The sequence below is a fragment of the Lynx canadensis genome, chromosome A2, assembly GCF_007474595.2.
Source record: "Lynx canadensis isolate LIC74 chromosome A2, mLynCan4.pri.v2, whole genome shotgun sequence".
Taxonomy (NCBI): domain Eukaryota; kingdom Metazoa; phylum Chordata; class Mammalia; order Carnivora; family Felidae; genus Lynx; species Lynx canadensis.
This window is the reverse complement of record NC_044304.2, coordinates 118,462,161-118,485,608: the sequence shown is the minus strand read 5'-3', so window position 1 is coordinate 118,485,608 and position 23,448 is coordinate 118,462,161. Positions and strand designations below refer to the sequence as shown.

Below are 23,448 nucleotides of genomic sequence, written 5' to 3'. Positions count from 1 at the left end.
AAGCGAATTTTAAAAGATGCAACGTAGAGGGGGAAAAAGATGATGAAGAGAATATTTAAAGGCTCTGTTTACAGTGTTCCACGATTAAACTCACTCACTGCTAAAAATATTTGAATGTACGCTTCATACAGGGATGGTGTTCAAAAGACTTGTAAATAAAAGAACCATAACCTATTTTGTTTGAATACTTTTTAAATTTTGCCATTCGTTGACTTCCTTGGGGGATTGGAGGGGCGGGAAGGGTATTGGGAATGATCTTTTTGATTTCTTGGAATGTTCGGAAAGCATAGGGGTAAGCTCTAAGGTAGTCTGGCCCTACAGGCTCTGGGGACCTCAGCTGAGAAAGCCAGGTACCCTCCCATTGAATCTCCTCTGCCTCCCTGTTTTAAGAAGTGTTTGGTGGCTCTGTTTGTAATGGGAGTGTTGGCCTGTCCTCCGTTCTCACCTACCACGTATGTCGCAGCATGTACACAGGCGACAGGGCACAAGGAAAATAAAGACTGTGGAAACTTGAGTATTGGGTCCTGGTGTGACAGTCCTCTTCCTGTTTGCCTTTTACTGCCAAATGTTTGCCCCCCCCCACCCCCAAAAAGGGGCAAATTATCAGGCCCCTGCAGGGGTGGGGAGGTGACTTAGTCGGGATTTAACTCCACTGGAAGCCAGGCTTGGGAAGCCAAGGTGGCTGGCCAGGTCCTTTTGGGAAGGGTGGGGGGCGGGGTCCCAGGAATGGAGTATCTCAGGACCTGGAATTGGGGGTTTCATCCTTTCAGACTGGAGAGAGGCTTGGGAGAAAGCCCTGGGCTTTGAAGTGGCTGATTAGTTTGATCGCAAGCTGGGTTTGCTCACCTCAGGATTGGGAGGCCTGAAGTAGAAGCACTGTAGGGTGCCCTGGGGATCTCCTTAGGAAGACAGAGACTGGTCTGGGTACAAAGAGTAGACTCTCAGGAGCCTCTATGGGCACGTTGTCCCAAGCTCCCAGCTGAGGCTGCCTTTTCCCTTTGGGGAAAGAAAGATGCCGGTTTCCTCTTTGTTTCCTGCCTTTGAACTTCTGCCTTAAATTTGGACATCACCCATAACCTTGAGGGGCAGAGCGGAAAGGCCAGAGCCTTTTGTTGCCCACCCCCCACCTCTACCCCCACCCTCTCCCTAGCCACCCAGGCAGGGCCAGAACTGCAGAGAAGGTGGAATTTGGAGAGAGGCCTCAGACCCCAGACCGCGCTTTGTTTATTTGTTTGTGTGTTTGTCTAACTGGCGCGACTGGGGAAATCGAGCTCAAAAGGGAATGGGACAGACCCCCTAGATGAATGTCTAGGTTGATGAACAGACACGGAGGTGAACAACGACTCTCTTGGGGGGCAGTGAGGGGTGGGCAGGGAAACCCAGGGTTTAAGGAAAGACTTCCTTTGGGACGGTTAAAGATTAACCAAAGTCTTGCAAGTTGCTAGAGAGTCTAGGCAGGAGGACTGTTCGCGGGCGGGCGGCGAGCGGGCGCGGGTTTGATTTCTGAGCCCTATAAAAGCCCATCCTCCGATGGCTGTGACAATGTGGTCGTAAACCCGTCCGGGGCCGGCCAATTTGCATATTTGGAATGCGCCGCTATAAACCCGGCTGGGGTTTTGCAGCAATTTCTTAGATGTAAAAATGAGATCTCTTTAGCAGCGGGCTGGGCACATTCTTTCCCTCAGTCTATGCCTAGAGCCTGCTTCCCTCTCCCGGGCTCCGGGCTGAAGTTCGGGCTAGGCCTAGTCGCTCAGCCGCCACGAGATGGCGCACGTCCGATCAATGTCAAAGCCGCCGGGGAGCCGGGAACCCCAGCGCGATTCTCGGCCTTTGTTCGCTTCTGATACTAAGAGCAGCACGTTACATTATTTCACTTGTCCCGCTCCCCTTAGTATCAAAAAAAGGGGGGGCACCTTCGAGAAGTAATTGGTGTAATTTAAAGCAACGCGCCTTCTTTAGGCCTCGCAGGCGTCGCGGCACGGAGAAGCCTGCTGTCCCTTGGCAGTGATTTCGGAAATGTGTCAAGGTAAGAGGCCACAAGTTTAGCAATTTCAATCTGGCTGAGGCGGGAGTGGGGAAGTGGCCGATGTCAGAGGAGGACTGGGAAAAGTGGCTGGGTTTGTGCGCTCTGGGTGACGCTATAGGCGCTCAGCCCACCCCCCCTTTCTCCCATCGCTCACTAAGGTTGGAAAGCAGGGGGAGGCCTAAGTGGAAAAGTTGACGATTTAAGCTCCCTGCGCCATCAATTCACCCAAGGCGATCTTTCAGTTTTCTAGAAATGTTCAGAATGGGACGAGCCAAGGATGGGGGGCATCCAAGCGAAAGAGTTCTGCTTCTACTGGGATCGGGATTGTGGTGGCAACAAAAAGAGAGGGGGGGGGCAGAGAGAGGGGAAAAGAGAGAGAGGAAAAGAGAGAGAGAAAGGGAGAGAGAGAGAGAGAGAGAGAGATGGCGGGGCTGGGAAAAATAAAGTTTCTACTCCAAACAATGAGGTGGTCAGCAACCGTGGCCGCTGGGGCTGGCTTATTCCCTGGGGCAGACATCCGGGAGGCCGCTGGTTTCCTACTAGGTGCCCCAGCAGCCTGGGGAAAACCTTTGTTCTGAAGAAGGCCAATTCAAAAAAGTCACATATGATTTTTGAAGCTTCCAGAGAAGTCTGTATTTGCTTATTCGGAATGTACCATTATAAACCGGGCTGGGGTTTTGTGGTGATTTCTTAGATGTAAAAATGATATCTTGTGCATATTTTGCAAAATATGCAAAAACGGTATTGGTAAATACCTATACGTTTTCAAAAGCTCGCACTGACTCTGATCACAATCTGTCCATCAGCGTTGTCATAAAACACGTTTTAAAATAATCGTTTGACTTAAGATTTCAGAGGCTAGATTCAAATGTCCTCTTTTCTTATATTTAAGTTTTTATTCCGATGTTCTCATTAGTTTCTTGAAATGGTTTTTTTTTATTTTTACAAATATACAGTGCATGGGTGAGTGGGGGCAGGAATCTCAGAAAATAGGCGCTGCCTGTGTGCCTGTGTGTGTGTTCGTAAATTTGCCTATCAAAAGTCACTAGTCTTTGTTGAGCTCGGGATTCCAAATTCTGTCAGAATAAGGCAGCCACAGGAACCACACCGAGTGGGCACCCACACCATGCTGTCTGCAGCCTGAGCCTTCCCTAAAATCCCAGAACCACTTCTAGTTTCAAGGCCAGAAGCAGTTTATTACAGACAAAATTAAGGATACTGTAACTTAGGGAGCATGAGAAAAGGCCCCAACACTCCCCCATCACGAGAGAGAGAAGAGCCAGTTTAATGGCTGGATTTAGAGAAAAGTTTAAAGTGCGTTGTTGAGGGATAGATTGCACCTGATTAATTCAAAGCAGACACAGCAAATATCCCTGGAAATGCTGACATTCTTAAAGATGAACGAGAAAAGAATGTCATCGCTTACAATAAAAAATATTTTAACTATACAGTAAAGGAGAGAATCAGAGAAGTCCATAAGTTTTGTTAAAACAGATATGTGAAAGTAGCGTTTGTTTTTCCTCTGTGATGCTACAGCCCAACTCCACAACAGGTCAGATAATTCTGACCCTGGAAAGCCCTGAGAACAATTTACAGATACAGATTGTTTACTGGCTATCTCAATCTCAGTACCCAGTATTTTTAAAAAGAGGTGTTTTTTGGTAATAACAGTTTGTTATTTCTGGTCATTTGCGAGGGCCTACTCAGGAGGAGTAGGAATCCGCTCTCTGGTGAAATGCATCGTAATCCTCGCCAAAGGGCTTTTTCCACCGGCCTGGCGATTACTTCGGCTCCATGGCCACGGGGAGGGGAAGCGTTATTACCCAGGTAGAAACAGACGATATTTACTCCTAAATAAAACGTGGGCTTTAGGGGCTGCCATATAACCACTACACAGGCCTGGCTGAAGGAAGCAGGCACCGAGAGTTTTAGGTCAAAAGCATCCTGAGGGCGAGAGAGAGAAATTCAGCAGCTGGGAGGGAGGGAGAAGAGGAGAGAAGAAAAGAAGGCAAATGGGTTAGAGGGAAGAGAGTGTCCAGAAGCCTACACATGCTGCAACTAAATCGCTTTTCTTAATCTCTCTCGGGAATGGAGAACCTTGGGAAAGCCCAGGCAATCGATAAACGGAATATTCTATTGAGAAAGTTAACACCTCAGTGTTACAGTCTGGGGAGTGCAGAGGCTTGGGGGCAGTCGGGGATGCTGGGAGCTCCAAGACCAGCTGAAAGGGCAGTAGCCTCTAACTTGAGTTTCTGCTGCGTGGATATCTTCTCGTCCGAACCAGCGGCAGCAGGCCAGTCGGCGCCCCGGCGCGTCGGCAAGGCTGTCCATTCCGCTCGGCTTCAGGCTCGGCAAGCCCCGGTGGGGGTGGGGTGGCGGTCCTGGGCCAGAGAAGAACTCTCACATGCATGGGCTTACACACTCTTCATCATCGTCATCCTTTTTTTTTTTTTTTTTTTTTTTTTAAGCAAGAAACTCAACATCCCGTTTGGTTTATTGCAAGGGGAGAAAAGACCCTGGAGAAAAACATCCAGCTCTCCCAAAGGTCAGTGAAGACCCAAGTGCCAATGCCATGGTCTGAGAGGCTGCAGCAAGCCTTCCACCTCCTCTGAGTCGGCAGCCAAGGGGACCTTCATATAGCAGATGCAGCACCAAGCTGACTTTTGTAACCTTGGTTGGCACCTGCATGCTCTTGGATCTTATCCAGCCTAGAAGCCCATTTGGTCACCCTACAGAGCCCTGACCAGACTAAGCCTGAACTGCCTAGGGCTGGGGCAACCGGCTTGTCTTACCAGTCAAACTGGCAGGGCTGCTGAATTCCGGAGGGTCCTGGAACATTCTGGAGGGCCCAAGGAGAAGACTGTGAGGAGTCTGTGAACTCCTTGAGAATGATGGGTCAAATTGTGGGAATGCCCAGATGTGCATTTTTCACAGGATAAGAATCAGAGCTTGGCCTTAGCTTTTCCAAAGGGGCCTTAACTTTCAAAGAGAAAGATAGGTTTAGATCATTGACTTTTCACTTTATTTTCTTAGCCTCTGCCATCTCAAGCATCCTCTCCCATGGCCACTGACCCTTTCCAATCTACAGCCTTGGGAAGTTGCTTTGTGCATTTAGTGGGGAGAGTAACCAAGTCCTGGCCCATTGGCCTGCTGGGACGCGTTCTTTTCAAGGAACCCTCTCCTGTTCTTGGGACCTACTTCACACTCTGCAGAGCTTTCTTGATTGGCATGAGCAGTGCTAAGAGGCAAAGCCCCTTCTCAAGCAGTCCTCAGTTTTGTGGCATTTCCCAGTAGCACTGCTGAGCGCCACAGTCCCAATGCGTTACACCCTCCTGGTGAGTGGGATAAGGACCAAGCCCGTCCAGAGAAGGGTCCTAGGTTTCCGAGCTCTGAAGCTTTCCATATGGAAGTTTGTCGATCTCGTGGGCCTAGCCAGATTAGAAATTGCCTTGGCCTTGTTCGTGGGAAGGAGGTGGGCAGTGAAGGACAGCTCCTGATCTCTCCACACACACTTGATTCGGCTGCGGCTGCTACTTCGGCCTCAGGAGCTTGTGGACTGGAAAGAATTAGTTCTCAGACACTCTCCCCTTCTCTCCCCCTCTCTTTTCTCTCCCTCTGGCCTTCTCTCCTTCTGTGTCTCTCTGTCTTTCCCTATCCCCCTCCTCTGTACCCCCGATGCCCAGTCTGCGGATCCGGTCACCGCCAGGCGCAGGCCAGTTGGGTGGAAGCGGCTAGAGCGCAGCGCAAACTGTGGCGCGGCCGCCCGCGCTGCGGGCGGGCGGAGAGCAGCTACAACAGGCAGATTCCGCAACTGCTTGCATCTCAGAAGCCAGCGTCAGGGCTCTTCCGCCAGCTCTCCCGTGCACCCTCTCTGGGTCTTCTCAGGCTCGGCTTCCTTCTCGGTCTGGGTTCACACCGGGAGGAACAAGGCCAAGTGCCTGGCAAATCACCCGGGATGCAAGGGTCTTTCCCCGCTGCAGGCAGAGGCCTGAGCGGTCTGCTTCCTGGGATCCCGGCGTTTAGCAGCCCCAGTCTAGGCCTCTGCAGGGGCTGGAGCTGGTGCGGCGGGCAGGCCTGGGGCATCCTGGAGAGCTGTAGCCCACCGGCAAGGGGCAAGGCAGAGACCTCCTGGACTCTACTGGATCCGGGCCGGAAAAGGTCGCATTTCCTGAGATATGTAAGAGGCCCACACAGGGGCTAGCTCCCTGGGACAGCAGTTTCCATTGACTGAGAGAGCGTTCCTACGGCCAGGGAAAAAGGAGGCCCCGGTGTCTGCTGAGCAAAGGGCCTGGCCTCCAAATGCTGCTATAACTGGGCCACGAGCCCAGCCCGGGCTTGCCGGGAACGGATTTCCTCACCGCGGGCCTCGTTAAAATGCGCACACCGCGGGAGTGAGGGCTGCCCCAGCCGCGGGTTTGGAGGGGAGGGGGGAAGAGGGGAGGGGACGAAGAGGCAGGAGTGTGGTGACACTGGTTCTAGTCATAACCTCCGAGAGCGTGCGAATGCCAAGGCTAAAGGGAGAGCTTGAGAATTGTACGGCAGAGGTGCTCATCCGCCGCCCCTTCTCCAAGTTTACCCCTCCAGGTCGTCGCCTCCAGTCAAACCCAAGACCCAGAAGAGCAATGTTTCTTTCACTTCCCTGAAACGGCGTTTGAGCTTGGAAGCTACCGGGGAAATGGGGCTATGGGGTGCCTGGACCTGGCTCTGACCTCGCAATAGGGGTAGGGGAGTCTTTCAGCCAAGGTTGCCAGTCGCTTCTACCATCCCCACCCCCCTTCTCGTTCCAGCTCACCAGGGTCCACCGACAGCAGCTTCAGAGAAAGCAAGCCAGGTGAGCATACCAGAGACAAAGATCCTAAGTGGGTCAACGACTGGCTGGGGAGAGTGTGGGGGTTGAGAGGCCAGGGCAATACATTTGGGGGGAAATTACGTATGGGAATCAAGAAAGAAGTGGCAATAGCCGGCTTCCAGTGCGCTCTGGATCTCGGACACTCTGAGGTTCTTGGTGGCCTTACGGCCAGGTCGGCCACTTGTAGGAGACAGTTCCAGGTCCGGAGCCGAATGGGAAGAGTCTGAGGCCCTACAATAGGCCCGCTTAGTGTTTAGAGTATATGGAGGGCTAGTGGCTAATTCCGAAATAAGAGTGGGGAGCACCCAAGGCGGGCCGGGGTGCGCACCATAAACACCCCACTTGTTAACTGCGCGGGGGCCCAAGGGCCCTTCAAACAGACCCCGCAGGAGGGCTCACGTCCGAGCGTGGGCGGGGCTAGCCCAGGAACCAGGCCCCCCACTAGCCACGTTGGGGCAGCCCCCACAGCTCCTGGCCTTTGGGCTGAGGTATTGGGTGTGCTTCTCCTGGCCCATCAATACAGATTACATATTTATATCAATCGTGGGCTCAGAGGGCGCCCTCGGAGAGCGGCCCCGCGCCTACGAAACCAAACTGGGAGTGGTCGCGCGGAAACTCTGGCTCAGGATTGGCTGCGGGCGCCCGCCGCGGTGCGGGGGGATTGCTAATCGTATTCAGCATGTTTTGCACAAGAAATGTCAGCCAGAAAGGGCTATCTGCTCCCTTCGCCAAATTATCCCACAACAATGTCATGCTCGGAGAGCCCCGCCGCGAACTCTTTTTTGGTCGACTCGCTCATCAGCTCCGGCAGAGGCGAGGCTGGCGGCGGTGGCAGCGGCGCCGGGGGCGGCGGTGGCGGCGGCTACTACGCCCACGGCGGGGTCTACCTGCCACCGGCGGCCGACCTGCCCTACGGGCTGCAGAGCTGCGGGCTCTTCCCGGCTCTGGGAGGCAAGCGCAATGAGGCGGCGTCGCCGGGCGGCGGCGGCGGCAGCGGGGGCCTGGGTCCTGGGGCGCACAGCTACGCGCCCGCGCCTATAGACCTGTGGCTAGACGCGCCCCGGTCGTGCCGGATGGAGCAGCCCGAGGGGCCGCCGCCGCCGCCACCGCCCCAGCAACAGCCACCGCCCCCGCCGCAACCACCCCAACCCCCGCCGCAGGCCACCTCGTGCTCTTTCGCGCAGAACATCAAAGAGGAGAGCTCCTACTGCCTCTACGACTCGGCGGACAAATGCCCCAAAGGCTCCACCGCCGCAGCCGAGCTGGCTCCCTTCCCGCGAGGCCCGCCGCCCGACGGCTGCGCCCTGAGCACCTCCAGCGGGGTGCCAGTGCCCGGCTACTTCCGCCTCTCCCAGGCCTATGGCACGGCCAAGGGTTACGGCAGCAGCGGCGGCGCACAGCAGCTCGGCGCCGGCCCGTTCCCCGCTCAGCCCCCCGGGCGCGGCTTCGACCCGCCACCCGCACTCGCCTCCGGCTCAGCGGATGCAGCCCGGAAAGAGCGAGCCCTCGATTCACCGCCGCCCCCCACGCTGACTTGCGGTGGCGGCGGCGGGGGCTCGCAGGGCGACGAGGAGGCGCACGCGTCGTCCTCGGCCGCGGAGGAGCTCTCCCCAGCCCCTTCCGAAAGCAGCAAAGCCTCGCCCGAGAAGGACTCCCTGGGTAAGCAGGGCGCGCTGAAGGGGCGCAGTCAGGCGGGCAGACAGGCAAGCCGACCCAGAGAAGGGAAAGAGCAGAGAGCCAGGAGTCCGCGCAGCAGCCGGCCGGCCTTGGCCCAAGCTGCAGGCAGGCTGACCTTGTGAACTTGCTTTTTAATATTTGGGCGTGGGGACGCAGTAAAAATTCATGTCCGACTTAGAGCCCCACACCAAGACGTCCTCCGCTCTGGCCTCAGCTCACCCCAATTGGGGCCGAGAACAGGGACAAGCAGCCCCCCTCTCGTGCATGCCCTTCTCCGTGGCCCGGAGCACCCTAAGCCGTGGTCTGGGCCCAGTCTGCGAGGCGCGGCCCACGCGGGGGGAGGGGGAGGGAGGAAAGTGGCTCGCCCGCAGATAGCGCGGATGTTTGTAAGGCATCCAAAATAAGCAGCCGCCAGCACCAATAAATAAGCCCATTAACCGGCGAAGTTCGAGTTTACGATCCCCCATGCTTTTTTCAAAGTTGCTGGAGGGGCGGGAATCCTCCTTGCGGGGAGAAGAAAAGGCAAATCCCGCCCGGACGCCGGGGCCCTGAGCTGAGAGTCCGAAAGGGACCATTTCACTTCCCCTGAAACTCGGAATCGCCCAGACTGCATGTCCCCGGCTCCTGGAAGGACGTGAGGGACGGCCCTTGACCCCGAATCAGTTTTTTTGTGCCTTCTCCAGGTCCCAACTGTGTCCTTGTCCCTCTCCTCATTGGGCCTTAGGCAATCAGGGGACTGGAGTGAGACACAAACGGCCCCCCTCCCTTCCAAGTAGGTACCCATGCCCCCTGCCTGGGGGCTGCAGGAAGTGCTTGTCTGCCTTGGGGCGAGAAGCAGAGAAAGGCGTTAAGTTCAAGCAGTACAGCTTGCCGTACAGCAGCAGGCTTTCGTTCTTTCGTTCTGGGAGCGCCTGGCAGCTTTGTGTTAAAACAGGTGTTTGGGGGAAAGTGGAGGGACATGTGAGCTGGGAGGGTAGGTGTAGATTGAAGGCCCTGTCCATTTTGCACATGCCTGTTGGAGGAATGATCTTCTTGAGCAAGCTAAAGGGGGGGGGGGACGGCCGCAAAACTCCGTGTGACTTAGGGCATCCCTCTCATGGCAGAGAAGTCCCAAATTCACCCCTGCGCACAGCCTAGCCTGGCCCCGATTTAACCTTCCCCTCTTTATTCTCTTGAATGCCAGGCAATTCCAAAGGCGAAAACGCAGCCAACTGGCTCACAGCAAAGAGCGGCAGGAAGAAGCGCTGCCCTTACACCAAGCACCAGACGCTGGAGCTGGAGAAGGAGTTTCTGTTCAACATGTACCTTACTCGAGAGCGGCGCCTAGAGATCAGCCGCAGCGTCCACCTCACGGACAGACAAGTTAAAATCTGGTTTCAGAACCGCAGGATGAAACTGAAGAAAATGAACCGAGAAAACCGGATCCGGGAGCTCACAGCCAATTTTAATTTTTCCTGATGAAGCTCCAGGCAACGCCGTTTTTTTTTCCCCGCTGCCAGAGAGCCGTTCTCCTCCCTCTGTCTTCGGCCTCTGCCCAGGAACTCGCACCTGTGCCGGAGCCCCATTCCTCCCTCCCACACTCGCCATCTCGCTGGCCGTTACATCTGTGCAGGGCTGGTTTGTTCTGACTTTTTGTTTCTTTGTTTGCTTGGTGCTGGTTTACTTGTTTTCTGGGGGAAAAAGCCATATCGTGCTAAATTTCTAGAGAGAGAACTATTGTCCTGAAGTGTCGAGTGGTGACTGGGCTGGTTTGCTGTCTCGGGGTTCCTCTGCTGGAAATGGCTCCGGTCCTCCCGGTGGAGCTGGTTTCCTGCGGGGGCGGGCAAACCTAGCCGGAAGGCCGAGGTCCCATTGTAGGCGCTGAGGTGTCTGGCCTGAGGTCAATGGTGCAAGGAGCCGCCACCGGGCTCGCCTGCCTGGAGTGCTGGGCTGTGTTTAATCAGGGGACACAGGCCCCTGGGTTTCTTTTTTCTTTCTTTCTTTCTTCCTTGGCAAAGAGAAGGGCTTACAGGCATGGACATGCAGGCTGGCAAAAGGGCTTGACTTTGGCTGATTAAAAAATTGAGAGTAAGAAAGATTAATCTTTCCTTCCTCTGCAAGATATCCCAGCTTTAAAAGGAAAAAAAAAGAAAAAGAAAAAGAAAAAAAAAAAAAAAGAACGACCAGGAGAAGGAAACTTCTCTTCCAGTTTGTGTTAGTCTTGCATTGTGGGACTAAATTATTTCACTTACCTCTGAATTTCCATATCCTTCTGTCTGTAGATAAATAACCTAAGGTAGTTTTGTTTATGCGTGTGGATTTAGTGGGGTTTTTTTTGTCATTAAGTAATTGTTACCACTGGTAACACACGACAAGCACACCGCAATTCTCCCTGTCTTGTGGAGAGTTTTCTTTCTCATTTTCTTTTTTCTTCTTCCTCTTTCTTTTTCCTTTCTAAAATTCATAGAACCCAAGGAGGGCTGGGGCAAGCGGAATAGACTAGAGAAGGGAGACTTTGTTTGGGTTTCCTTTATACTGTGAAGTTACATGCATAAAAGGGTCAAACCTGTAGGTGCAGAAAAAGAAAAATTATAAATACAAATCTGTATAAATGTCTATTATTATGAAAAATTGCCAATCTTGTTTTATGCAAATGCATTCTATCGTTATTATAAATGTTAGTTCTAGCTCTATTTACTTCTAATCTTAAATCAGAATAAATTAATATTGTAATGCTGCTGTGCGTGGAAAAAAGACGATGTTTATGTTCTTATAGAAGAATAAAAGCTGTGGAATGAAGCTTTTTAATTTTACCTCTTTTTTTGACTTCTTATCTTCACCTTCCACTTTATCCCGGCCACCACTTTTACAACAGGAGGACTAGCCCGCGCCCCCTGCAATTACTTTAGGCATCTATTTAAATATTACCTAGACGGTCGTAATTTGTCTGGGCCCTATAGCCCTGGTGCCGTAAGGTTTGTCGGCTTTTGTTCAGTTTTATGACTTGCTAGTATATCTGGATTGTGGCTGTCTTGGACCAGTGGTTTCAGTTGAGAGGGGAGCTGCATAGACAGAGGAAGCCAAACAGGATTTCTTTCGGGAGCCCCAGGGAGGCTCGCAGACGCCGGTTGTTTTGTGGGTCCCCTGGTCCCAGATGACCCCCAGCCTAAGAATCCGGGGAGCAGGCTGGGCCAAGAGCGCGTCACTAGCGTCCGCGGCAGCAGTTAGGTAGACTGCTGCTGGCTGCATGGCCCCCTCCCCCAGCATGGCCTCCCCCACCTGGTCGCCCTCCTCGGGGCCACGCGTTTCCTGCTCGCGGGAGGTGGGGGGGGCGCGACGGCAGGGGGAGGGGGCGCGGGAGCGCGCGCCCCGGCTGGCTGGCTGGCTGGGAGGGAGAGAGGGGGAGAGCGAGTGGCGGGGAGCGAGCCGCCGGAGGCCGAGACCAGACTGGGAGCCGGGCTGCGTGCCGACCCTGGCGCTTTCGAGTTGCTCGGGGCTGCCGCAGCTCGGCGCGTGCTCGCTGAGAAGCAAGATTTGGGAAACGAGCACGCACACTGCTCGCTCTCCTCTCTTCTCGCTTTCTCCTCTCCTTCCATTTTCCTCTCTCTCCTTTACCTTCCTTCCTTCCCTCTTCCAGGTTTACCTTACCGGGGCCGGTGGCTTCTCCCTCCGTGATGCCTTAGCGGTAGCGCCGCTCACACAGTGGCAGCGCAGGCGCAGGTTGGCAAGTGGGGGGGGGGTCGGCCGGGCGCGATCGCAGGGTTCTCCCTTTGGCGGCGGCAGTGGCGGCGGCAGTGGCGGCGGCAGCGGCGGGCGAGGCAGCCCCGCGCGGGCAGCACCAGAACTGGTCGGTGATTTAGGTAGTTTCCTGTTGTTGGGATCCACCTTTCTCTCGACAGCACGACACTGCCTTCATTACTTCAGTTGAAATCGTCTCCAGGTACCTGTGCGCGCGGGGGCCGGGCCGGGCGGGGCATCCAGGCCCTGGTCGTGCCAGGCCTGCGGTGGCAACCTCGGCTTTTCCCCGTGCAGGAGCCGCGTCCCTGCCTCCTTCTCAGAGCTTTGTCAGGCTGCTGGCTTCACCTCCCACCCCGTGCCCACCTGGCCCCGAGCAGGTATGGTCAGGTTAGCTGCTTCTTGGCGGACGCCAGGGGCGTGGTAGGAATTCTGGGCCCTGAGCCATTCAAGGTCAGGGGCGCACGCTTCCATCCTGGGCCTCCCCCCACTCCAGGCCTGTGCCTGGCCAGGGATCCTGCCATTCTCCTGCAAGGCTGGGATACTACCAGTCCCAATCCAGGGTAGAGATCAGGAAAGATCCCTTTGAGAGAGACTCAGGGCAAACTAGGAGGGACAGGGCGGAAAGGGGCTGGGATCCTGGCCTTGTCACTTACCCTTCTTTCTGTAAGCTGCCCTCGGCTCCCAGGAGTCGCCTTTGACTCTTCCTTTTCTTCCTCGCTTCCTTCCTCTTTGTGCTTTTTTGTTTTTTCCCTTCCTTTACTTCTTCCTTCTGTCTTCCCTTCCCTTTATTTTTCTTTCATCTTCAGTCTCTCTGTGCCTACTTTTCTATCTCTACCACCTCGCCTCCCTAGCTCTAACTCCGGGAGGGACCCAGGGCTGGTTTGGGGAGAGTCTGGGGCTGGGGTCTTATTTTTCTCTGCGCGCTCAAGTTGTGGTCGGAATCTGCCAAGGAAGGGCTTGCGTGGGACAGCTGTCCAGGGCTGTGGATCTGGGCCTGGTGTGCTGCTGCACAGACAAGGCCTCGGTTATGATCACGACCGGATGGCGGCGGCCTTGCGTTCTTACTCTGCGGATTGGCAACTGCAGCCTAAGAGATCCGATGATTAGAGGGCATTGGCGGCGTTTTTGTGTGCCCACACCAAGGGCAAGGAGGCTCTCCCTACCCTAACTGGGCACCTGAGGCTGGGACCTGTGCTGAGGCCCAGCCAAGCTATGTGGAGCCTGGCTACGCAGGGAATTCCGCCTGGAAGCTTCCTCGAGTCTCCTGGGCCTGCAGGTCCCAGCTCAGGCTTTAGTCGCGGTAAGGGAACCCTGGTAGGGCAAAGATTGGTTGCTTGTTTGCTAGTAGCTTCTGTCAGGTTCAGAGTCTGTTAGATATGGCATCCTTGTGCAGAAAGGTGCTGGAGGCAGGGACCCTTCCAGCTCTAGTCTGTTTCAAATAATAGCAGAAAGAAATCCTAAATTCCAGAACCATTGTAATACAAACTTGAGCCCTTGTTCCAAGTTGTAGTCCACCATTGGAAGCCAGTTGAATCCTTACGGAACTGAAAACAACTTTCATCCCTCCCTGGCCCCCAAACACACACACACACACACACACACACACACACACACACACGCCATCAGACTCATGCCCACCAAACTTTGATTCCCCACCCCACTCCAGCTGCAGGAGCTGTTTCCATTGCTCTGCCTGCGGTCCTGTTATCTGAAAGGCCGGCACACTGCTTTCCCCTCAACTCCTCTGTGCTATTTTCTGGACCAGAGTATTGGATTTGTTTTGGAGGCCAAGGTTTTAGAACTGTCAGGCGAAAAGAGATGGTTTGTAATTATACCCATTTATTATTTTTTTATACACACGCAGTCCCTTTCATTTCCAAAATAAAAGCGGACTCAAAAGCCTGAATATTTTCTCCCCAAATCTCTGGGCTGAAAGGGGATAACGTTAGGGGTTTTTGTTTTGTTTTGTTTTGTTTTTGTTTTTTTGTTTTTGTAATTTTTCTCGCCGTCTAGGCACAAGTAAGTACTGATGAACACTCAGTGCCTGCTGATTATGTAGTAACTGTCCTATTCTGGGGGCCAAAGCCATTTAAAGGAAGAGCCTTTTTGTTTTAAAAAATATACTAGTAATAATTTGTGTCTTCTCTGGGCACAAAAAGTCGAAAAACAACAAGGCGAGTCCAGCCTTTTCGCAGACAATTACAATTAGGAGCGAGGTTTCCTCTAGGGTTAATATTTCTTAATGAAAATCTTCATGAAAATCTCAGAGGCACCGCGAACTGCCCGATATTTGGGACACACCGGGCCGCGGTGGGGGTGGGGATAACGCGGAGGAATTTACAGGGAAAGGAAAATATTAGGGGGGAGGAGGCTGAGGCGACCAGGACCAGCCACGTCGGAGTTCACTGTGTCGGCCACTTCCCTCTTCCGGCGCGGGCGGATAAAGGGGCACCCAGTTGGTCTCCGCCTGGCGTCTCAGCCTCGCCCCGAGGCAGAGCCTGGCATTTGAGGGTCCCCGTTAGGGACAGGGATGTACAGGGTTTGGGGGAGGATTACTGGAACTGTTGGGGAGAATGAAGGCAGAAAAGGGGATGGAAGCGCCCTCGCCGCTTGCCCTCGCCGCCAGGGAAGTGGGTTAATGAGAAACACACTCTTGCAGGCACAGTGTTCACACGTGAATTTAATTACCTCGTTTTTAGGAGTCGCTGCTTTCCGTTCGGATTTGGGGGTGGGTATTTTCTTCCAACTAACAGAGGCAGAGGCCTTTTAATTTACCCCTTAAAGACTCTAAGGGGTGAGAAATACCTTCCTCAATTTGGCCAAGCTAAAGGATGGGATTAAAGTCAATGCCCCGTGCCCCTCCCCGTTTTAATTTCTAGCCCTGGACTTGAGCTGCCGTGGCCTGCCTAGCTTTGGGCCTTGTGACTCTGCAGAGTCCTCTGGCCTGGTGGAAACCGAGGGGGGAACCCGGACAGTGGCCAGGAAGGAAGGAAGGAAGGAAGGAAGGAAGGAAGGAAGGAAGGAAGGAAGGAAGGAAGGAGCGAACCCTGAAGAATTCATACTGGGCCCCGAGGCCAGCCGCTCTGGTGCGGGCCTCCCAGCTACTGGAGCCGCGCGGTCTCATTGGAGGCACTACCTTCTCCAAAGCCGATCTCTCCTTCCACTGAGGCTGCCTCGTGTTTTTTTCGCAGGTCGGGTTTGGGGAGTGCGACAAAGCCTGAAGAGCTCAGCGTGAGGGCCTTCGAGGTCGGGGCACAGTGTTGGGTCGCCTGCTGCGTCTGCCTGGGGATCCTGATTCCCGGCTGACAACAAGCAGGGAGCGGGGGCGCGGGGTTGGGAGCGAACCCCGCGGCACAACCAGGCCCTGCAACCCTTGGCCTCGGGGACAGCTGGCCGCTCCTCGGTGGGGCGCTCGCTGGAGGCGCAGCGGCAAATTTGGGAGCTGCCCGAGCGACCTGAGATCCAATCGGGCAGATTTCAGGGCCCCACAATAGGCGGTGCCCCACTCAGAGGCCTGTCCCTGCCCAGCGCGCTCGGGCAGGGGCGGCGGTGGCTCGATTGGGACGGATACTGCGTTGAATTTGACTTTTCGCGGCCGGCCCGGGGTAAGCTCGCATCTCCGGGGACTGCAGGAATTATTTACAGGGAGCTCGCCAACCAAACACAACAGTCTAATTTAACCTTTCCAAGTCCTCGTAAATTTTTACAGCTGGGAGCCACGGCGAAGCAAACGAATCTGTTGGTCGTTCCCAACTTCCCACCAGCCTGTGTGGCTTCTGAAACAATAACTCCTTATGAAATATCATAAATATAGATTTAAATACAGTAGAGCGAGAATGCGATTTGGCTGCTTTTTTATGGCTTCAATTATTGTCTAATTTTATGTGAGGGGCTCCACTGGCCGCACTCGCACGCGGGACCCGCGCCTTGCTGATGGCGTGATTAATTGTGATATAAAATAGTCCGCTTAAGAAGTGTGTGTCTGGTGGTGGCGGTGGGTGGGGAGGAGAGTACAGAGGCAAGGCCAGATTTGATCTTTTAATCTTCGTTGGCCACAATTAAAACAAACCCGATCGTGGAGCGCCGCGATCCCTTTGCATAAAAACATATGGCTTTTGCTATAAAAATTATGACTGCAAAACACCGGGCCATTAATAGCGTGCGGAGTGATTTACGCGTTATTGTTCTGCTGGGCGGGCACGTGACGCGCGCGGCCAATGGGGGCGCGGGCGCCGGCAACTTATTAGGTGACTGTACTTCCCCCCCCCCCCCGGTGCCACCAAGTTGTTACATGAAATCTGCAGTTTCATAATTTCCGCGGGTCGGGCCGACCGGCCAGGCGCGGGGCACAGCGATGGCCACCACCGGGGCCCTGGGCAACTACTACGTGGACTCGTTCCTGCTGGGCGCCGACGCTGCGGACGAGCTGGGCGCGGGCCGCTACGCGCCCGGGGCCCTGGGTCAGCCTCCCCGGCAGGCCACCGCGCTGGCGGAGCACCCCGACTTCAGTCCGTGCAGCTTCCAGTCCAAGGCGGCGGTGTTCGGCGCCTCGTGGAACCCGGTGCACGCGGCGGGCGCCAACGCGGTGCCCACTGCAGTGTATCACCACCACCACCACCACCCCTACGTGCACCCCCAGGCGCCCGTGGCGGCGGCGGCGCCGGACGGCAGGTACATGCGCTCCTGGCTGGAGCCCACGCCCGGCGCGCTCTCCTTCGCGGGCTTGCCCTCCAGCCGGCCTTATGGCATTAAACCTGAACCACTGTCCGCCAGAAGGGGTGACTGTCCCACGCTTGACACTCACACTTTGTCCCTGACTGACTATGCTTGTGGTTCTCCTCCAGTTGATAGAGAAAAACAGCCCAGTGAAGGCGCCTTCTCCGAAAACAATGCTGAGAATGAGAGCGGCGGAGACAAGCCCCCCATCGATCCCAGTAAGTGTCTCCTCCCTTCAGGCCGGCCGCCGCCTCCACGCCGGCCACCAGGATCTGCCAGCCCTTCAGCTTTCTCTTGAGCCTGTCTTCGCCTGCGCTGGGAGCCTCTTGAGCAGGGGCCGGGAACCAGAAGTTGCTGTTTAGGATGCCTCGGATGAGGCCCCAAGTCCAGGGAGCAATGACAAGCTGGTCGCCGGGTTTCGGGGGGAGGGGAGGCGGCTGCCGCCGAGAGAAAGGGAGAGAGAGAGAGAGAGAGAGAGAGAGAGAGAGAGAGAGAGAGAGAGGGCGGGGCGGACGCTGCTGGCCGAGCCAAGACCAGCAGCCCCTCTTCCTGGCTGCCCGGTACCAGGACAGCAAGACTTTGGGCCGTTCTTCGAAAGCAGCTCGGCAGAGAGAATCTTTTGTGCGGCTAGATGTCCTGGAGCGGCGGCAGCAACTGCAGCCTAGACGCTGGAGAAGAGGGCCGATTCCTTCCACTTCTTGCCTTCAGCCAGTGGCGGCGTAAATCCTGCCCAAGATGAGGCTGTAGGAGACCGGGCCACGAGGGTCCCCGTGCAAGATTATTCAAATAAAGTGGAGAAGTGATCAACGCCCTCGGGGCGCCTAGGGGCGCCAGGCCGGCTGCCCAGCTCTCACGGCCTTCCAGAGAGGTCAAAGGAGTGGGGGAAGTAGAAGGAAAGGTGGGGAAGGCGAGAGAGAGCGCTCGCGCGTGTGTTAGTGAGAGGGAGAAGAGAATATTAATGCTGCACGAACACAGGGCAGGGTGGTTTCGCCCTGCCTGGCAAGAGGAAGATGTATTTCCAAATTTCACTCTTTGCCCTAAGTGCAGAGGGTGGGAAGGAGAGGAAAAGGACAGGAGGACAGAGGAAGAGAAAAGAGGGCCTCTGAAGGGAGGGGGAAGCTGAGGTTTTACTGCGTGCAATTGTAAGTGACCGTTCTTCTGTCTGTCTGCCACCGTTCCATTGTGTCGGAGGTCCGGCAGCCTTCCCTAACCAATTCAGCAGCGCCCGGCACTTTGGCGGGAGACCCTAGGAGGTTCCCTGGCCCCCAGCGGAGGGGGGTGGGTAGTGCTTCTCCTCCTCCTAAATCCCGTCTGTCTCCCTCGCAGGCAACCCGGCTGCCAACTGGCTCCACGCGCGCTCCACGCGCAAGAAGCGCTGTCCCTACACGAAACACCAAACGCTGGAACTGGAGAAAGAGTTTCTGTTCAACATGTACCTCACCAGGGACCGCAGGTACGAGGTGGCCCGACTGCTCAACCTCACCGAGAGGCAGGTCAAGATCTGGTTCCAGAACCGCAGGATGAAAATGAAGAAAATCAACAAGGACCGAGCAAAAGACGAGTGATTCGACTGGAGTTCATTTAGAAAAGAGAGCGCGAGCTAGAGAGAAAGAGAAAGGACTGCCCGTTGTCCCCTTCTCCCACCCCCATCCCACCCCAGCCTCCACCACCCCGCACAAAGCGGCTCTAAACTCCAGGCCTCATCTCCCCCTGGCAGACCCGGCTCAGGCTGGTTCCTCAGCCTGCCGCTTTCAAGGAGGAGGTATTGTAAGCTTTCCATTTTCTATAAGAGGAAAAAAAGGTGTGTGTGTGGGGGGGAGAGCATTAGTGCTGATGGCTGTGTGTGCTAGCTTGTATATATATTTTTAAAAATCTACCTGTTCCTGACTTCAAACAAACAAACAAAAAAAAACTACCTTTTTGTAATGCACAACTGTTGATGGCGAGCTGTATAGTTTTTAGTCTGTGTAGTTAATTTAATTTGCTCTTTGTGCGGCAGAGTGATCTGCCCAGATACTTGAACACTGTGTTTTATTGTGGTGATTATGTTTTGTGACTCAAACTTCTGTGCTGGGTGACGCACCCGTTGTGATTGTGAAAGCTAGAAAATTCAATTTCAACTCAGGTTGTTGATGAGGGAGAAAAACAGTTGCATAGAGTATAGCTCTCGGTAGTGAAATATGTCTTCTGTATAACTAGGCTGTTAACCTTTGATTGTAAGCTAGCTGTAAGGATTTCCCAGTAAAATAAAATTTTAAAAGAAAGAAAAAGTGTTCTCCAGGATGCACAGATTCATGGGTTTTCTCCTCTTTTGAAATGCGGGCATTTTAGTCTCTACATACTCTATAGACCTGTCTTATCCATTGTATATATAATCCACATATTAAAGAAAAATTAATCAGACAAGCTTGCATATTGTTCTTGCACCGGATGAACATGGAGGAAATTCGGAGCTATACATATGTGCAGAAGGTTACTACCTATGGTTTACATTTAATTTTAGTTGGGGGGAAAATGAATGCTTATTGTAATGGAGTTAATTTTATTGATAATAAATTATACACTATGAAACCGCCATTGGGCTACTGTAGATTTGTATCCTTGATGAATCTGGGGTCTCCATCGGGCTCAACATACACTGTATATTTTGCAATAGTTACCTCAAGGCCTACTGACCAAATTGTTGTGTTGAGATATTTAACTTTTTGCCAAATAAAATATATTGATTCTTTTCTATTTATTGCGGGTCAGCTCGTTGCACCTTCTTCTCTGGGACAGGGGAGCGTGGGGGAGAGTCTCTGGGTGGGGCCAGGCTGGACTGGGGTGGAGGAGGACAGAACCCCGGTTTTACCTCTGGCCGGCTTTTAGAGCGGGAACCTGCTGGGCTTAGCTCCCACTGGGGCCAGCTGCCGGGCGGCGCAAGCAACCGAGGAAGGCTAGGAAACAAGGGGAGGCGAGGCCCGGCTCCTGGTTTTGACCTGTCCCTTTTGCCGGGAGGCCCAGAGGCCTCTGAGGGGCTGGGCTGCAATCCCAGTATCTTTGTCCAGTAGCAGTGAAAGGCCACTCTTTGCTCCGGGCGCCCCGAGAAATTTCCGCAGCCGTGGTCCACTGAGACTCCTGGAGCCTTCCCCTGGCATTGTGGGGGGGGGGGCAAGGAACGGGAGGGCAGGACCGAGAGCTGAAGGGCCTGCCTCCTGAGGAGTCTCCGAGGAGGGAAACAGGAGCCCGACTGCCCCGACACGGCCGCCAGGACAGACATTTGGGGGCCCTCAGGGGACCCAAGCCTTGCGCCCCCGCACCTCCGCGTCCTGTCAAGCTGGCCCAGGGGATTCTGGGACCTGCCCTACGCTCCCCTCCTAAGCACAAGTCCTGACAGAGGCAGGGCCTAGGCAGCCGACGAGCCTGAAGCGCCATAAAAGAAAATGAGGGCTGTTACCGTTTATGGGGTGTAAAAGGCTGCGGGGGGAACGGCTCCAACTTCGGAGGCCCAAGCGCCTTATAGATGTGGCCAGAGGGTTCAGCCTAGTCTCCCCCCATTCTTTTCTCGCTCTCCCCGCCCTCCCCCCACCACCCCGAGACTTCTGGAAAGTTATCTGTGTTCTGATGCGTAAAGGGGGAACCAGGGAGCCGGAGGATGGGGCTTCCCCTCACGCCCCCACCCCCACCCCGCCGCCAGGTTGGGACGCCCTCTGTTGTTGCAGACAGAAGGAACTTCAAAGAATGGGCAGTTAAGGGTGTGCCATAAAGGCCGGGTCTGCGAACTGTCTGGAATTCGGCCCTTAATTAGTTTACAACTGTCCAGCCCCAATTAAGATTTTCCACCAAAGCCCTTTCATTTGTTTGCTCTGTCTGCAGCCGATAAAGCGGCTGCGGAAACAGCTCTTTTATGGGCACTGCCCTCTCGGCAGCGTAGATTCCGGGCTCCATGCACACTCCCCAGGGACAGGGCCCTCGCCCAGCTTTGGGATAGGGTGCCCGGCCCGCGGCGCCAGCGGACGAAGTTCAGGCCGCGCTGCTGGGGCTGCAGTGCCCAGATTTGGCCAGCAGATGGCAGTATGGCTCCACGCAAGAGGAGCCCGCGCCGCCATCTCCCGCCGCCGTAACCCTGGGAAGTTCCTAAGATGTCGACTTGACGCTAGCCTTTCTCGATTGGGAGCCCCAGATTTGAATGAACTGCGGTCGTATATTTTCTGTGCTGCTCACGCCGGGCCGGAAACCTCGCTGGGAAACAAGCAAGCGGTGGGGCTCGCCGGACCTGCACCGTTCCCTCCCCTGTTCCTTTCCCGGATTCCGGAGGCCTGTCGCTGCGTGGCTGCAGCCGTCCCGCGGCTGCGGGGCTATCGCTCCAGGCGCGGGGGTGGTTCTAGGGTCATCGTCTCCAGCCCCGGACAAGCCTCGGGGCAGCGCAACGCTCGGAAAGCCCGGCTGACCAGCGGACAGACACAAGGACTAAGGCCTACAGCCCCGGGACTCGGTGACCCCCCCCAGAGGGTGTGCACAGGGCGCATACCTTGGCCAAGGGCCCGGCGGCGGCCGGGGAGGCTCCCTAACGCTGCGCCCTGGTACAAAGCCCTGTGACCCAGCACCCGCAGGAGAGCCAGGACCCCAGGACCCGGGCTGCATAAGTGACAATAAAATTTGGCGGCTGGATATGGGGAGGGGGGGAGGCATTCTGGTGACTTTCCAGTGTGGGTTTAGCGGTTAAGTTGCGCGGGATGGGGAATCCCTGGGAGCAGGCACACCGGGAACTGTTTTGATTGTTCTAAAATAAATGCAATATTTAAAATAATTATAACAACATATCCTAGCTCCAGAATGGGAGCTCACGTCGTGAAAGCTGCTCTTGGTTTCTCTCGCCACCGGATTTTTTTTTTTGGCAGTGGAGCTGCTTAGGCTACTCCGGTTTCCCCTGCTCAGGAGGCGAGGAGGAGGGAGGGGACCCCAATCTAGGCCCAGCCTATCCCGGACCCTGGGCGGGGAACACGCCCCGGAACCTTCCAGGAGGCGGCCACGAGTTGCGGGTGCGAGGATCAGCCCTTGGTGCAGAATGCTTTCAGAGGGAACACGCAAAGCAAACAGAGAACAAACACTTCGAAGCACCCCGGAGCCCTGTGAACACGCCACGCGGTGTATTTATTTGGGTTGTAATAGTCTCTGCCAAGCCCACAAAATGTTTACAACCTGCATCTCCGCGCGGTACACGCTGTAAAACTGGCGACTGGATTTTGGCTGACAGATCTCCTGAGCGTTTCTCTCTCCTTCTCTCTCTTCCTCCCTTCCTCCCTCCGGCCGTCCCTCTCCTCTCTGTTTCTCCATTTATATACACACGTTGGTATTGAAGACACACGCCCTCATTATCTTTCCTCCTATAATACACAGTATTTCACAGCATCCGATTGTAAGAAGGGTTTTATAGCTTCCCCGAGAGCCGCCCGTGGCCATGTAGCCAAGCTGCAGATACAAAGCTCGATTTATGTAACTACAAATAAATGGCGAAGGAGCAGATCGGTGGCCACCGCTTCTCTCCACCGAGTATGGAGGCCCCAGGTAGGTGCCGGCCGGTCGAGATCTCAGAGGCCTCACGGACAGCCACGCGGGGCCTTTCTTGCCCTTGGCCGGCTGGTGGCTGGGAGGCGGCTCTCCCGCTCGGCTGCCTGGGAAGCGCTTCCCTGTTAGCCGCGCAAACAAAACCCCCCGCGTCAGCCCCAGCTCGTTTGCACTCGTCGGGGATGGATTTGTCCCCGCGCAGCGACCACGGATTGCTCAGTGGATGAAGAACCGATGCGCAGCTCGCCCGAGGGGCGCGGGTGGAAACGTTCAGACACGCAAATCGCCAGCCACCAGACCTGAGACAGGCTCCCTTCGCAACCCCAGGGCTGGCCTTAACATTCTTAGCTGGATTTAAATATTGAGGACGATTCGGGAACAAGAAGCAAGGGAAATACATTCTGTCTGGTAGGGAGGAACCCAGCTCCATGAGAGCGGTGAAGGGGGAAAAAAATGCTTTTTTGTAAAGACAGCTCGGCTGATGAGAAACCCACCTACACGTGCCCGCTCCAGGCCGAGCGTCAACGAGTATTTCTGTGAATATTATCACATATAACCCAGTGCATTTGTGTCTTTTCAGCCAAATAAGTAGGAAACCAATGGCTGGAGAACATGCGATTAAGGGGCCCTTACTGAAAGCCTGACTTTGGCCTTTCCGTTTTAAAACCCTGCCCCAGAAGGCAGGAGGAGAGAGAGGAGCCCGGAAACGAAAGAAAAAATTCTGCACCCGCGGGACTCGGCCCAGGTGGCTGACTTGGGCCCAGAAAGGCCAAGGCCTTGCCGGCGGTATCCGGATTCTCCTTGGCCCCAGCCGAGGGGCAGCGCGTCCTGCCAGGACCGTTTGGACCTGCGCCGGACCTGCGCTGAGCAGGGATGAGCTTGTGGCGTGGGCTCTCAGCCCTCTCGCGTTCCTTCC

General features: G+C 55.1%; 2 protein-coding genes across 3 annotated transcripts; both read left to right on the top strand.

Moving 5' to 3' along the window:
• The first annotated feature begins 1,534 nt into the window (after positions 1-1,534).
• On the top strand, positions 1,535-10,183 carry HOXA10 (homeobox A10). Of its 2 annotated transcripts, XR_003967196.1 has the most exons (4): positions 1,535-2,026; positions 4,495-4,571; positions 6,814-6,857; positions 9,736-9,757. XR_003967196.1 is itself a non-coding variant. In XM_030308148.1 (2 exons), the coding sequence occupies exons 1-2, from the start codon at positions 7,571-7,573 to the stop codon at positions 10,008-10,010; spliced, it is 1,239 nt and encodes a 412-aa protein (XP_030164008.1). In that variant the 5' UTR covers positions 6,864-7,570; the 3' UTR covers positions 10,011-10,183. The 2 variants fall into 2 exon arrangements, 1 of the variants encoding a protein (XP_030164008.1); XM_030308148.1 differs by lacking the exons at positions 1,535-2,026; positions 4,495-4,571; positions 6,814-6,857 and adding an exon at positions 6,864-8,534 and having other exon boundaries at positions 9,736-10,183.
• A 5,506-nt stretch (positions 10,184-15,689) lies between these two features.
• Positions 15,690-19,725, top strand: HOXA9 (homeobox A9). The gene is made up of 2 exons (XM_030308147.1): positions 15,690-17,203; positions 18,312-19,725. Exons 1-2 carry the CDS (start codon positions 16,624-16,626, stop codon positions 18,548-18,550), a joined length of 819 nt encoding a protein of 272 aa, XP_030164007.1. The 5' UTR covers positions 15,690-16,623; the 3' UTR covers positions 18,551-19,725.
• Positions 19,726-23,448: the final 3,723 nt, after the last annotated feature.